Here is a 15,683-nt window from a genome sequence, read left to right on the forward strand (position 1 = left end):
ACTGAAGATCTAAAATGGAAAGAAATATGTTCAGGCTAAGTGTTCAAAACAGGGTAAAACAATAGTCTGATCGTACAGAACATGGAGATTTTGTGTTCAGGCTTTGGATGTTTTATTTAGTGGACAAGTGACTAAGTGTGGTAGCTGTATAGGCAGACATCACTGTTTCTTCAGTAAACCTAACAGGGCTAGCATTCCGGCTGATATATATATATACATACATACATACATACATACATACAGTACATACATACATACATACATACATACATACATACATACATACATACATACAGTACATACATACATACATACATACATACATACATACAGTACATACATACATACATACATACATACATTACATACAGTACATACATACATACATACATACATACATACATACATACATACATACATACATACAGTACATACATACAGTACATACATACATACATACATACATACATACATACATACATACAGTACATACATACAGTACATACATACATACATACATACATACATACATACAGTACATACATACATACATACAGTACATACATACAGTACATACATACATACATACATACATACATACATACATACATACAGTACATACATACAGTACATACATACATACATACAGTACATACATACATACATATATATAGAGAGAGAGAGAGATTGGCCGGCTATGTCATTTGCATACATTTATATATATTTGGAAATACTTTAACCTAGTCATCTGGCCATAACAATTTGGCACTTATCCAAGTCAATCAGAGGTCTTTATGCTGATCATATCTGCCGCATGCAACACATGAATTCTGGGTAATTACCATCAGCCCAACGTTTGTTATTTCCCTGATTTATTATTCATAACTCACAGGCATAACACAGCATAACATTAGAGGGTGTGGTCCTAAAGTTTTGGCTGATTGGTATTATATGTATGTGTGTTATACATATATACTTGTTATACACTTGTTAACAATGGGTGTGACCGAAACACTGGAACTTAGGGCTTAAAATAGGTGTCCAGCTGGATCCAACACTAACAGGTTTGTGTTTTTAAGACAAACATGGTTTTAAAAATAAATCAGTCAGATCGTTCAGAAGCCTCTTATAGGATTTACTAAGTGCAATGATGTGCAAAAACATTAAGAAGTAGAAGCAGGTCGCATATCTGTAAGACTAGAAATCCACAACGATTCTTAATGTATTGTTTAAGCAAACTGTTCCTAATCCAACAACATAATTACACAATTCTCTAGAACAGATTTCATATATTTAAAGGAATGTGTGTAAAGCAATATCCGGTGCAATTCTGTGGGTGAGTAATGAACAGGGAAAGGTAAAACTACTCCACAGATACAAGATTCATCTGTCTTTCACAGCCGTGAGCTTCACATTAAAGAAGAAATGCAGCACAGGGCTGATGACGAAAATACAAACCCACACGGTAACGTGAAACACAAATGGTATTGCTTATGTGACCTCACCCTCTTTCTGTTTGCACAGGCGCATACGCACACCCACGTGACCTGACAATCCTCTCCAACACATGCATGCATACTCCCAAACAGGTTGATAAATACAACAGAGGCATGACCTCCATATACAAGACAGCACAAAGACCCACAACACACACACACACCTGACTAATGACGTCCTAGAGAGAAAAATCTCAGATCTTTCAGGAGAATAAGCTCGAAACCCTACACACATCATGCTCCATGTTTTCAGTGCAGTCGTTTCTAGCTTGAGACCATACATTTTACCAGTACACACACAGAAAGCCATGAAAGCCGATCAGATGAAGAAGTAACTCGGTTACAATGAGGGAAGGACGTGTCTGTTCAAATAAATGAATACATTTATTTACAGAATGGGTTGTATTGTCATTAGTAGAAATTTTATCACTCCAGTAAAAAGAGGCAACAATCTAATGGCCCAGTCAGCCAGAGACTTGGAGATTTTAGCCAGTAATGGTCTATAATCAAGGTTTAGTTAGCAATTTATTCGTAAACATTTATATTGTGGCGTCGGCGAGTAGGAAGGAAGCATCTTCGCTCTTTTAATTGTAGGAGACCAGATCTAACATAGGCAGATCCCTCCCACTAAGCTATAACAAGCCAATGGAACAAAAAGGTCACTAAATATAACAAATTTAACAAAGATGGTAACTTTACAAGCTCACCTAAACATGAACACAAAATGCACTACACACCACATCATTTTAAACACAACTATATACACCAATCAGCCATAACATTAAAACCACCTCCTTGTTTCTACACACACTGTCCATTTTATCTGCTTCACTTACCATATAGAAGCACGTTGTAGTTCTACAATTACTGACTGTAGTCCATCTGTTTCTCTGCCTGCTTTGTTAGCCCCCTTTCATGCTGTTCTTCAATGGTCAGGACTCTCCCAGGACCACCACAGAGCAGGTATTATTTGGGTGGTGGGTCAATCTCAGCATTGCAGTGACACTGACATGGTGGTGTGTTAGTGTGTGTTGTGCTGGTATGAGTGGATCAGACACAGCAATGCTGATGGAGTTTTTACACACCTCACTGTCCCTGCTGGACTGAGAATAGTACACCAACCAAAAATATCCAGCCAACAGCGCTCCGTAGGCAGCATCATTTGACCACTGTTGATGGTCTACAAGATGACCAACTCAAACAGCAGCAATAGATGAGCGATCGTCTCTGACTTTACATCTACAAGGAGGACCAACTAGGTAGGAGTGTCTAATAGAGTAAACAGTGAGTGGACCCGGTATTTAAAAACTCCAGCAGCGCTGCTGTGTCTGATCCACTCATACCAGCACAATACACACTAACACACAACCACCATGTCAGTGTCACTGCAGTGCTGAGAATCATCCACCACCCAAATAATACCTGCTCTGTGGTGGTCCTGTGGGGGTCCTGACCATTGAAGAACATGGTGAAAGAAGGCCAAAAAAAAGTATGTAGAGGAACAGATGGACTACAGTCAGTAATTGTAGAACTACAAAGTGCTTCTATATGGTAAGTGGAGCTGATAAAATGGACAGTGAGTGTAGAAACAAGGAGGTGGTCATAATGTTATTTCTGATCGGTGTATATACATAAACGCTTCTACAACCTTGTTAATGTTTCAGACGTGGGCGCACTGCATCATGGGATACCATACTTCCACGGCTGATGATGCAAGCATGGGGAACGTCCCCTGCCTTTCTATTACGCTGAGCCAGACGCTCACCACAATATGTTAATATGTTTATGTTTTTATTAATCAATTTTAACATCTTGAAAACAACTTGGGGTACAAAACCAGGTCCTTTGCATACACAAAGCTTCATATAGCTGAAGTTGGGGACAGTGGTAGCTTAGTGGTTACAGTTTTGGGCTGTCAAATGAAAGGTTGAGAGAGTGAATACCAGCTCTGCCCGGCAGCCACTGTTGGGCCCTTAAGCCTCTCGACTCCAGGGGCGCCGTACAGTTCTGACCCCAGCTTGCAAACAAGATGGGATATGCGAAAAAAGAATTTCATTGTACTGTACACACGTATATGTATATATGATAAATAAAGGCATTCTTCTTCCTCACTGGTGATCCATCATGTCTGTCCAAATTGCACTTAGCAAGCAATAAAAACACAACCTAACGTAACTAAGCTTCCTGGTTGACAGTAAAACACATTGCTACATTTCTAATAAATGATTTGTACTCAGGTTTGATAATCACATATTAAATGTGAGACGGGACACTACGATAGTAATCAAGTGTTCAATCGACTGTACAGCTGTTTGAAATTTGAACATTGGTACAAATTCGCTCAATTTCGAAATTGCTTATCATTGCAAATCCTATTAAATGAAAGTCATTTTACATCCAAAAACCAGTTATGACCAGGCCTTACGAACCATTCAGCTAAAAAGCTATTAAAAAGCAATAATCAGCCCATTCCTAATCACAAAATGCATCATCAAGCATCAGTGCTTTTTAATCACCGCACCAACAGATTCATTTTCCTTCCCATTCCTGAATATCCTGCTACAGACAGTTAGTAGGCAGTAAAATAGGATAGTAATTATACATAATTACAGCTGGTGACTTCTCTGTGCACATAAAAATAGAGCTAAATTAACTGCACCCACTACAAAGTATTAACAATCACCCTACGCTAAGAGTTAATGTGTCCTTATTTGTCAGATGTAGTCCAGGAACCACCAAACGAAATGCCATAAATGAAAAAAGTTGAAACACTGGTGAAAGGTGACACTGTTCACAGTCAAGCAGGTTATGACCATGAGCTAAGAAACTGGAAAGTGAGATAGCGCTTGTGTCCATGTACTAAGAAGACGATGTTGAAGCAAGGGCTTCTTCACTGCAAAGAACCTGTGGTGATGACAACCTTGAGTGACTCTGAACAGTGTCGCCAGTTGTAGTCAATCATAATATCAAAATTCTCTTCTAAGTTGTCTGTATCTGTATCTTTGAAGAAAGAATTTCAATTTATAAAATCCCAATATCGCCATGACAGTCATTTCATGCACAACCGGATGACAACATGTATTGTGACCCGTATACAGCACATCACCCTCCGCCACACTGGCCTTACACAGCTGGGGATGTGATGCTGCACTCACAAACAAATCAGGACTATTTTGATTGCAATCATCTTGGAAGCAATGAGCTGCGAACCCTTCATTAACTTAGTGATGGGGCATCTTGCGGTGTCAAAACACTACAGCAATGACGGATGGCCTTAATTTTGGCCCCTGCGTGGTCACCGTGATTAATGAATTCAATCAGAATCCAGCCGGCATGATAAAAGGTATTGACTAATTTGATTGCAAATGCCACTTGTGTAACTGGAGATCCAAAACACCTCACATCTTTAGCACTATCTCTCTCACACAGTTTCTACAGAGAAGAAACATAAAGAGCGCTGATGCCTCCAGAAAGCATGATACAAATAAGCAACAAATAAGGAGCAACAATGGTATATGTAAGACAAGGTCAGATTTGCAAAAGAGTGAGCAAGAGAATGTGCCCTACACCAAGAGAACAGTCCAGGCCTCCAGAATGCTTGTCCGCTACAGTGAGAGGTTCTTTACAGTTTGGTACTTGATCCACTTGTACCCTTAGACAAAAGGTTACCACAAATCAACATTAACTTTGTCCGACTGATCACCTGGTCAATACAACCGAGCAGTTTTATCCTGATTGGAGTGGCACTTTTAGGATCCACCACCTCCACTGGACATGAAGGGACGGTTGATCATTTAAATTTTTAATTTAAAACTCACGTGTCACAAGACCTTAACCCAATTAAACACATTTAGAAGATTATGTATCAAACCTAAGACAGCTCTTTTAACCCATCATCAAAACACCTATATTTTGGAAGGAATAATGTTCCATCCATCCAGTCCCAGAGACATGTACAATCTACGCCACTGTGCATCAAATTGAGGTAGCACTCAACTCTGGGGTTTTCCTTTCATTTGTCATTAGTTTGTATGTGTACTTATACAATTACTAAACTGTCCAAGATGTGATGTGTGCATTTTGGTGTTTTGACTATAGTGCTAAAGATCACTGACAACACGGTGGTCCCTAATCACCCATAGGTGTTCAATTGTTGACATCTGATGAGGATCACTTCAAGATTTACATCATCTTCGCACTTATCAAACCATTCCATTAAATAACTCTCATTCAGATAGAAATGATCCATCATATAGACCGTAAAAATAACACTCCCCTTTAAAAACTATATGACTATATATAAATATCCATATCCACAGTTAGAACTCTAAGTATGAAGTTTAAAGGAATCATAGCCGTCATAAATGTGTGAAAGAAGAAAGAAACAAGTGGCAAGGATCAAACCAAAGTCTTCCAGACCCATATTGCTCTAAGGCACCCACTCCCCACGCGTTATATGTTAAAATAATACACATGTAATATGCTGAAACTTGGTGGTGGGTTATCTACACAATAATGTACAACAAATCCAAACCCACACAACAATCAAGCTCTTGCCATGACCACCTAGTCTCCAGTGGGCTGAGCTGAAAACATGCGTATCCAAGAGAGGATCTAGGAAATCTGGAGGGATCTCAGATCCCCTTTCCTGTATTCTTTAATCGGATGGAGCATTATGGAGTATAAGTATAAGATGATAGGAAGACATTTACTCTTATACAAGGGCATGATGCAAAAAATCCACATCATTTTTTGTGAAAAAGAATCCACATGTGCAAAGTTTAACATGCATTCAGACTGAGCATGGTGGAGCATTATGGAAGAATCGGAGACATACTGGTAAATAAAGCTTGTACAAGGTACTAAGTGCAAGGATGCCAGCAGTTATGCTACTTAAGACATGTGGTTTTGTTTGCAAATTGAGGACATTTGAATGTGCTTTTTTCCCATCCATACCAAGGGTGTCAATAATTCTGTATCAGTGTATAAAAGCAGCAGCAGTACTAACCAGGTCTGACGGTCTTGAGGCGCACTGGCTCTCTGAAGTGGCGGATCACAGCCAGCGTGTCCCGGTTGGTGAGGCCACTCACGGGAGTACCGTTCACCTCCAGCAGCACGTCCCCGGGACCGGGTGATCTGCCAGCGTGCCAGCGCAGCCCGGCCGCCGCCGCCGCCCCCGAGGATCCATGCCCTATATAGGGGAACTCTCCGTGCTCTGCCCCGCCGCGGATCTCCAGCACGGAGCTCAGATCTCCTCCTCCCCATGACACCGCGTACTCCAGGACTTTACTCGCCCAGTGCTTTTTCTTCTTTAGGGTTTTGGACATGGTCGATTGTCTGTACGAGTCGTCGGATGGGTACGAGTTGTTGCTCGTGTGTTTTCCAAAATCACGGTGACATTCTTGACTGCTGGAGAAAAGTTTCCAGTCCTAAAATCCCTGTGGATGGAAAGAAGTTAGGTTCGACTCGGGAAAGTCTTGATGCAAGTCTAAAATGTGCCAAGTTCCACGGATGTACCAGGAATGATATGTTTAAGGTACACCTAAGTGCCAGTATCCACAAATCGAATTAAATCCAGTGCGTTAATCCAAACAGCGACGAATCGAATCGATTAAATCCGTATGTAATCGCGCACCTGTCCCGGTGCCAGTGCTCCCCACGGACTGAAACATACTTGGCACCCAGGAACGAAACGCATTCACGGAATTACCCGCCTTACCGGATCAGATCAGATCAGATCAGATCAGACCATCAGCAATAGCAGCAGCAAGCCAGTTTTTACCAGGATGAATGAATTCCACCTAAAACGCCCTCTTGCGCTCCATTCACCGTCCACCATGTATGAATCGATTAATGCTGCACTGCGCGCTCACGATTATTAAGTGCAAACAGTGCGGAGCAACTTTCTACTCATGTTCGCTTCGTCACCCCGACGGTACAGACTGAAAGATGAATGACATTAGCAGGGGCCAATAGCAAAGCAGGACGTGACAAGGGGCGGGGAAAAGGGTGGGGGGCGGGGAAAAGGGTGGGGGGCGGGCCCTCCGAGGCATTCTTCACAAACGCAAACAATGCCCGCCATCACAACGTTAACTCTTCACGGGTTAGAACGAACGAGAAACAGTGTGGGTGGTCAAACATCTCCCACCTGTTACTTCCTCAGCTGGAACTGTGGATTAAGTGTGTGTGTGTGTGTGTGTGTGTGTGTGTGTGTGTGTGTGGGTGTGGGTGGGTGTGTGTGTGTGTGGGTGTGTGTGTGCAGTTGACAACATTTCTCATACAGCTCTAAGGGACATGTATCAACACCAGAGGGTTTCAGTCCACATACCCTTAAAAATACTCACCCACATCTATTGCTTACGGAGCCCCTGAAGGGACCCTTAAAAATGAAGTAATAAGTGGTGAGCACCAGTTACTAAGTGAAGTTACAAAGAAAAAGGCGAGAACAAAGCGAGCCTCCCGCCATAACAAAGCCTATTGCTCATGTAAACAGAGAGGTGTGCGCCGGCTAACGGACAATTACTGAACTACTGGTCTTGGTACATTTCCTGCGGGAATTTTAAACATTGGTTTTCCAGGTTTTGTCCGTTAAATCCGAAATCCATTAAACAGAGGTCCGTTAAATCAAGTTTCCCCTGTGTATAAAGAGTTGATCACATTTTACTGACACTTATGTTTGTTTGGACATGAATAGCTATTAATATATTATTAACACCATATCAACATCAACTTTTAACACATTTGAATTCTTCCAGGCCTGTGACTGTAGTACCAGGTGTGTGTGTGTGTGTGTGTGTGTGTGTGTGCAATTGACAACATATTTCATACAGCTCTAAGGGACATGTATCAAGACCAGAGGGTTTCAGTCCTTAAAAATACTCACCCACATCTATTGCTTATGGAGCCCCTGAAGGGACAGGGTGTATTTTTTAAGTAAAAAAAAATAAGTAAAAAGTGGTGCACACCAGATACTATGTGGTGCACACCAGGCTAGCACTTTCTTGCACTCAGGTGAGCACTATCTTGCAGTTATACTTTCTGAATGGATATTGGCGAGTTTACTGAACTTTATTTTCAGCTAGGTCTCAAATATAAAGACAACATTTATTCTTGCCAGTCCTCATGGATATATTATCACTAAGAGACATTTAAAGCACATTTTAAAAACGAAGGGTTTATTTAGTTGAAAGAGCTACAGCAACTTAGTATCTGGTGCGCACCACATAGTATCTGGTGCGCACCACTTTTTTTACTTAAATAATCGGACAATAAATGTAGGTTAAATTGTCAGCTCACTGAAATGAAAACCTTCTGAACCTTTGCTTTAATAACATGGTGCAACACCTCCCTCTGCTGGATCAATCTAATACACACATGTATAATAGTCCAAAAATGCTATACCAGTCCAGACCACGTTCACTTCATGAATCTTAGCAATTGTACGCTATATATGAGTTTTCATGTTCTCCCTGTGTCAGTCTGGATTTCCTCGAGGTGTTCTGGTTTCCTCCCACAAGTCCAAGACATGGTGTCGAGCGACTTAAGCTATAAAAATGTAAAAAAAAAAAAAAAAAAAAAAAGTGTGACTGTCTGCCCTACATTGGACTGCCTACCTGTCCAGGGTATTTCATGCCTTTCGTTCAATGAATCAGACCCACCACGACCCTGACCAGGATAATGCAGTGGTACAAACGACATGATTGAATTATTATCTCATTTAAAAATAAGGTCATGAATACTTTAATAGAGGGCCAAGGTCAAAATATACTGATACATACATATACACTGCACATCCATCCACCCACCCATCCATGCACTCTACAGCACAAATCCAGCCAAGCTTATGCTCTATACTACAGCCATTAAGAAACAATTCCATACCAATTTTGCACTTGTTTAGCGTTTATACACACTAGAAAAGTCTTTGATTGTGCCTTAACTTTGCAGATCATGTGCCTCAACACAATGTTCTGAGCTCATGGGAAATGTCTACCCACTGCATCCTGGCAGAGGTGAATTCTTGAAAAATGGGTACTTTGGACCTACCTGAAACACACAGCTGAAGCAAGATGGAGTTGTCACTGCTGCTGTAATCAAAGCTTTTAAGGGTATGTAAAATATATTATTTGAAGAGTATGTGGACACCTGAACATGAGGCTTGTGAAGTTTCTCCACACCAAACTAGTTAAACTATGTCTTTATAGACCTTGCAAACTGAACCTTCCCCAAACTGTTTCCAGCAAATTTCAAATATAATTGATTTTATTTTAGTGCCACTAGGGAGGCACAGTGGTAAATTGTGCTAGCCCACTACTGCTGGGATTCAGGGTTCAAATCCCCAGCGGTGTATTGTCCAGCCAATTGTGAACCTACACAACAGACATGATTGAATCTGAGGACGGGGTGGGTGATGGATTGGCGTCCTGTCCCGAGTGTGTTGTTGCATTGCTTCCAGTGATTCCATAGAAACTGGACACACTGCGACCCTGATCAAAATCAGGAAAAGTTTTATTATGTAGCATTATATACATGTCACAGCTCAAGGGACATTAGTGGTAAAAACAAACAATCAAATGACATGCTGCTCCCTTCTATACACTATAATACAGCACAGTTATTGTCTGTTCCTATCTGAAATGCACTAGTCTGTAAACACAATGAAATAAAAGTCAAACTAAATGTAAGCATTTTTTATTTGCATTTTCCATCCTGTCCCAATGTTTTTTTTTCTAATTTGGGGTTATATTTCTCTCTTTAATAAGACATCCCAAAAAATCTCAAATATAGTAAATGTTTACATAATGCACTTGATCTAATAATAAATCTGATTCTTTCCCAAAAATTCAAACCTGCAGAGTAACGTAATCCACGGCATATCAGACATTCTGTAACACTGACTGACTAATTCTTTATTTAATACATCTCAAGTCACACACATTAGAGAAAATATGTTTTGTGTCAACCTCTGTGAAGGCAGCGTTCAGTGTCACTAGTGCTTTCAGTCATGCAAATAGAAAAGTATTTTTCTGTAGTCTGCAAAAGAGTTTTTTCTTCATGCCCCAAAGTCACCTCAAAATTACATTAAAAACAGCACACAATGTCCAGAGGTTCTGAGCAAGGTTTAATACCCCATGCTAGTTCCTGTAGGCCGTGCGTGCCTTCCTCGGACCGGAGAATCAAAGACTGGATGAACCACATTATTTGTTACACCTTGCAGCTCCACAGGGTTGTTGGGAACAAAAGGTAGGAGACTGACCACAGCAGGTAGTACACACAGACATGAGGAATCGAGGAACAAAACACCATCACAATGCCTGCAGAAACAAAACAACATTTTAGCTTTTAAGAGGAATTCCGTGGATTTATTTATTTATTTATTAGGATTTAAATGTCATGTTTTACACACTTTGGTTACATTCATGACAGGACAAGTAGTTACTGGTTACACAAGATTTATCAGTTCAAGTTTTAAATGTCAAACACAGACAATTTTGTATCTCCAGTTCACTTCACTTGCATGGAAAACCGGAACTCCCAGAGGAAACCCACACAGACACAGGGAGAACATGCAAATTCCGCACAGAAAGGACCCGGACCGCACCACCTGGAAATCAAACCTAGGACCTTTTTGCTGTAAGGTGACAGTGCTACCCACCAAGGCACCGTGCTGCCCCTAAATTCCATGGATGAACAATGCTGTGCAGTGCACTTGAACTAGTAAGAAATGTCAAAACTTAAACTATTACCATATTACTTAACAGCATATCAACATCAACTTTTAACACATTAGAATTTGAACTGTGTACCTCCAGCGTAGACCACCTTCTTCCAGGCCTGTGACTCTAGTACCCGGTCATGAGGGTAGAAGTTCTGGCTCACCATGAAGATGATCATTGCCACAGCTGTGATCCGGAGCACGGCCATGTTTCCTCCAGTGAGGAGAGAAAGGCAGGCAAGAATGGCGGACGAGTAGATGCACGGCAGGCCGCGGTACATGAAAGGGATGCCTGCAGATTATAAAAAAATAAAATCTTTTATTAGTTTACACAGGACATGTCATGAACAAGGTTTTTATAATTACAATCATTTAACTGCATTGTTATAAACATCTATTCTAATTCTATTTTGCTCTCATGGACTCCTGGTCAGACAGTCCACTCCAGAATTACTGTCTTAATGTTATACTGGAAATATGAAAGAACACTATCTTAAATAGGTCTCACAATTTCTGGCATGTACTCATGTATGGTGCTTGGGTGACACCACAGTAAATTATGCTTGCTTACCATCACTGGGATTTATTCTTAGTGGTGCTATTGGCCGGTCGGGCGTCTACATACAAACATGATTGGCTACGTCTGGGGGGTGACAGCGGTCTAGTTTTCAAAACAGAAGTGCCGGAAAGAAGCCTTTTATTCTTTATATCTGACAATGAATTTATGCAACACTAATAAAAATTTTACAAGGACCAGGTTCTATAATTAGATGAGAAAAAAGTTATACAGAGAAGAATCCCCATTCTGGGCCTGGTTTTCTCCCAAAAGCACTAAAAACCTTAAAGTAAGTTTACTTTATGTGTAGGTTGGGTTTGTTGTGCATACCACTAGAGAAGAAGCAAAGCCGAACAAACACGGAGAGCACATAGCACATACAGAGGATGTTATCCAGGAGGTCGGGAGTCCTTAAGAGCAAAGATGTTGCAATTCCGAATGTTGTGAAATCGGCAAAATCATCCAGTTTAGCTCCTAAAGTAAAGAGAATATAGAACAATGAACTGTACAGTAATGATTTAGCACATAGTGATAAAGAAGCTATTTCATTTTCATTAACTGCTTTATCCTGGTCAGGGATAAGCCTGGTGGACTCTCAGCAATGATGTGCTTAACGTACCTAAACGCCTGAATGCCCAGGTGTCCGTTCAGTTCCTAAAAAAGCAGAATTGACCACAATAACAGGCCCTTTATCAATGACTCTTGAAAACAATGGTTGATCTTCCAATCTGTAATGGTACGGGCATCCTTCTGCATTTTTGGGAGGTCCCCCGGTTAGTCGCGAGGGCGTGTTTTGGTCAGCTTGCACGAGCTAGCTTTGTCACAAACCAACATGAGTGAGCAATTTCAGTTATTCAAGCATCTGAGCAATGTCAGATATGCTGGATACTCAAAGCACTGGGATAAAGCAGACAACTGGAGCCTAATCCTGACTAATCAAGTGGCCTATTGGGCAGCTGATTGTGGGATTGAAAACAAGCAGGGGGAAAACCGGGGAAAACAACACCGAGGTGCAATGTCATGCAGGAATGAGGAATGGAGCATTGTCAAAGTGGCACAGAGCTATTCCAGGCATTTGGGCAGACGTAATCATGTGCACATGATGGCATAGTTTCCCAGTGAGGAGAGTCTGGACCTGGGTGGGGTTTTGTTGTTTAGGGTGACAAAGTAAGATGATTAAACCAGTAACTCAAATCATCAAAAATGATGTTTTTAGAGGAGGAATTACATCATCACTAGGGGTAAATGTTTACAAAAGTGGCAATATGCAACTACAGGTGGTGGACATAATAATGGAGACATCACAGCTTGACTTTTAAATGACAATTACAATTACAAACACAGTATATGATTTGGTTCTACTTTCAAAAATTAGCTTCATAATGCCACCAAACATACAGCTAGAAATGTTAAAAAGGGGTTTAATAAACACCAGTATTGTTTCAATGGCCTCCATAATCACATTATGAGAGTGCTCTACTGCAAAATGTAAGCACAACCTTGTTTTATATAAAACATGACGACCAGCAATAAGATAAATGCATACAATTAGTGGAATGATGAACAAGCCATTAAGAAGCCTGAAGACCCAAACAGAAGACAGAATCTGGACCACCAATGATGGATTTGTGTATGTCTGTCATCTCTTTTCATTATTAAAATGTAGCATGTACCAAGAAAAGCATAGCAAAGTTAGAAAGTTCTCTGCTTTAATTTGCTAAACTTCACAGTTGATTCTAATGGTACTGTCCACTCACCCAGAGCCGAGCAGGCGTTTAGTTGCCTGGCAACCGCTCCATCTGCAAAATCCAACAGGTAACCAATCAGCACCAGCCAGCATGCAGCATAATGATGCCTGTGAAACAGACAGGTTAGAAAACATGGCACAGAGTGTTAGGGCAACACAGTGTACACTTGTAATGTGTCAGCTTTAATATTTAAAGACCTTTCCATAACCTGTGCTATATTTAAAGCTGTTTAAAACATTTGAAAACGCACTGTACATACCGACATGGTTCAAACTGCTAAAAAGTTAGTTTTCCTGCCGCCAGTCCCACTTATCATCAGGGCCAGAACTACCGAGGGGGGGGGGGGCAGGTGCACTCCATGACATGAACTCAACCCCCGACCGTACTGCCATATATATATATTAATTTTTTTATTATTTTTTTATTTATTTATTTATTTTGCACTGGGGCCCATAAGCACCTAGTTACCCCACTGGGAAGGGTCAAGTCTGTCACATGCTTCCTCAGTTTCTAAAATGTTTCATTATTTAACTTTTTTTTATTTATTTTTTTTACAGATACTTACAGATACTTTACAGATACTCATCTATAATTTTTATGGTACAGTAAAATTTCTTACATTATTGGAAAACTGAATGTACTAAAATGGAGATGAATGATTAATAAAGTAATTAATGAGTTTCTTATAACAATATTTTACAGAAATCACAAGGTACGTCACTGTCACTACCAGTCGTCACAGTTTGCATTAACTTTAATGACTAGTGCACGAATGCCTTACCCATTGAGACTGCTGAGAATGGAGGCCATCCCCATCACCATGTTTGCAATGGACAGAGTATTGGCAGCATTTTTCCTGGCAAACTCCTTTAACTGGATCCATTGGGCCGTTTCACTTAGGAACAGCTTGTTGGTGCACTTTAAAAAGCCTGAGAGCAAGCAGAGAGGGTAATGATTACACACAGACTGTTGTGTTGGCACAATGCTTGGCTGTGAAACGTCTGCTATTAGATGAGGCTAGAGTACAAAGGTGTGAAGTCAGGCGCTAAGTTTATCCCAGGTCAGCACTGGCAGATGCGTAGATGTCATTTACAAACAGTGTGTATTATACATAAATATTTATATCTATTATCTTGTTTATGGTAAAATACATGAACTGTTGATTATAAAAACATAACATGCTTATATTTCTTGCCAAAAGTAGGTGCTTTGCCATACAGAGAATAAACTGACAATTTTATTACATGCAATTTATATAGAGTTGAAAAAGAGTCACTGAAATAAAGTGTCAGCTTATTTTAAAATATAGAATTACATTAAAATAGACATTACAGCAGTCATGCACAAAGCATAAATAACCTGCAGTCCAAAAAAGCTTTAAAATTCCAGGTCATGTTACATTATCCCACTGTAAGAAATAACAGAAAAAAAAACAAAAAAAAAAAAACAGGAAAAAATAATGATCACCCAGCTTTGACCAGTACATGTGACTTTACATTTAGAATAACCAAATACATTTGTAATGAAGTTTTTATGTAGGCAGTCCTTAATGTCACCTTAGTTTAACCTAATGAAGTGTCTACAGCTCCATTATCAGTACACAAAATAAACACAAGTAAATAGATTTACAGTACACAAAACTCTGCATTGCACACCCGATTATTAACATACCAGCAAAACAAAGGTGAATCTGAACTGTAAATGGTTCAGGAATAATAAAACAAAGTAAAGAGAAACACAACAGGGCACTTATTGGCACCCTAATGCCACCCTCTGACACTGATGAAGTCTGTTGTGCCAGTGAAACGTTGCAAAGATTTTCAATGAAGAAAATACAAAGAGTTCCCTGTTTTTAAGCAAATGGGTGAGTATAAAATGTAACCCATGATCTTAAACAGGATAAAGCTAATATAACACACAACATATAACAGAAAAAAGTCATTACTGAGTCAGAGGTAATCCTGAAATTTCAAATGCTGCAAGTTTTAAAAAGTTTACCCTTAAACACCATCAGAATTAAAACCAGAGCTCAGGACAAAAAATCAGTCTGGATTTACACTGCAGGATAAATGTTCAGTTCTAATTTTCTGATGTTCGGTGAGGTTGTTCATGTTATTGTTTTAATGTCGTGTATACAATATTAAGCAAGAAGGCAATGTAACTGTGAA

The 15,683-nt window shown here is 40.1% G+C and overlaps 2 protein-coding genes across 6 annotated transcripts in view; both read right to left on the minus strand.

Moving 5' to 3' along the window:
* magi3a (membrane associated guanylate kinase, WW and PDZ domain containing 3a) overlaps positions 1-6,984 on the minus strand; it is a 134,852-nt gene extending 127,868 nt beyond the window's left edge. The window contains exon 1 of the mRNA XM_063015075.1: positions 6,505-6,984. Within this exon, the coding sequence (XP_062871145.1) occupies positions 6,505-6,823 (319 nt within the window). The 5' untranslated portion in view covers positions 6,824-6,984. The remainder of the gene's footprint in view (positions 1-6,504) is intronic.
* A 3,002-nt stretch (positions 6,985-9,986) lies between these two features.
* The window catches only part of tmem269 (transmembrane protein 269), a 40,942-nt gene continuing 35,245 nt past the window's right edge, over positions 9,987-15,683 (minus strand). For all 5 annotated transcript variants that reach the window (XM_063015216.1, XM_063015215.1, XM_063015213.1 and 2 more), the window contains 5 exons: positions 14,297-14,444; positions 13,525-13,622; positions 12,098-12,241; positions 11,303-11,503; positions 9,987-10,810 (listed from right to left, as the gene is read on the minus strand). In XM_063015216.1, coding sequence (XP_062871286.1) covers positions 10,701-10,810; positions 11,303-11,503; positions 12,098-12,241; positions 13,525-13,622; positions 14,297-14,444 — 701 coding nt within the window. In that variant the 3' untranslated portion in view covers positions 9,987-10,700. The remainder of the gene's footprint in view (positions 10,811-11,302; positions 11,504-12,097; positions 12,242-13,524; positions 13,623-14,296; positions 14,445-15,683) is intronic.

Source organism: Trichomycterus rosablanca, chromosome 19 (genome assembly GCF_030014385.1).
Source record: "Trichomycterus rosablanca isolate fTriRos1 chromosome 19, fTriRos1.hap1, whole genome shotgun sequence".
NCBI classification, from domain to species: Eukaryota; Metazoa; Chordata; class Actinopteri; order Siluriformes; family Trichomycteridae; genus Trichomycterus; species Trichomycterus rosablanca.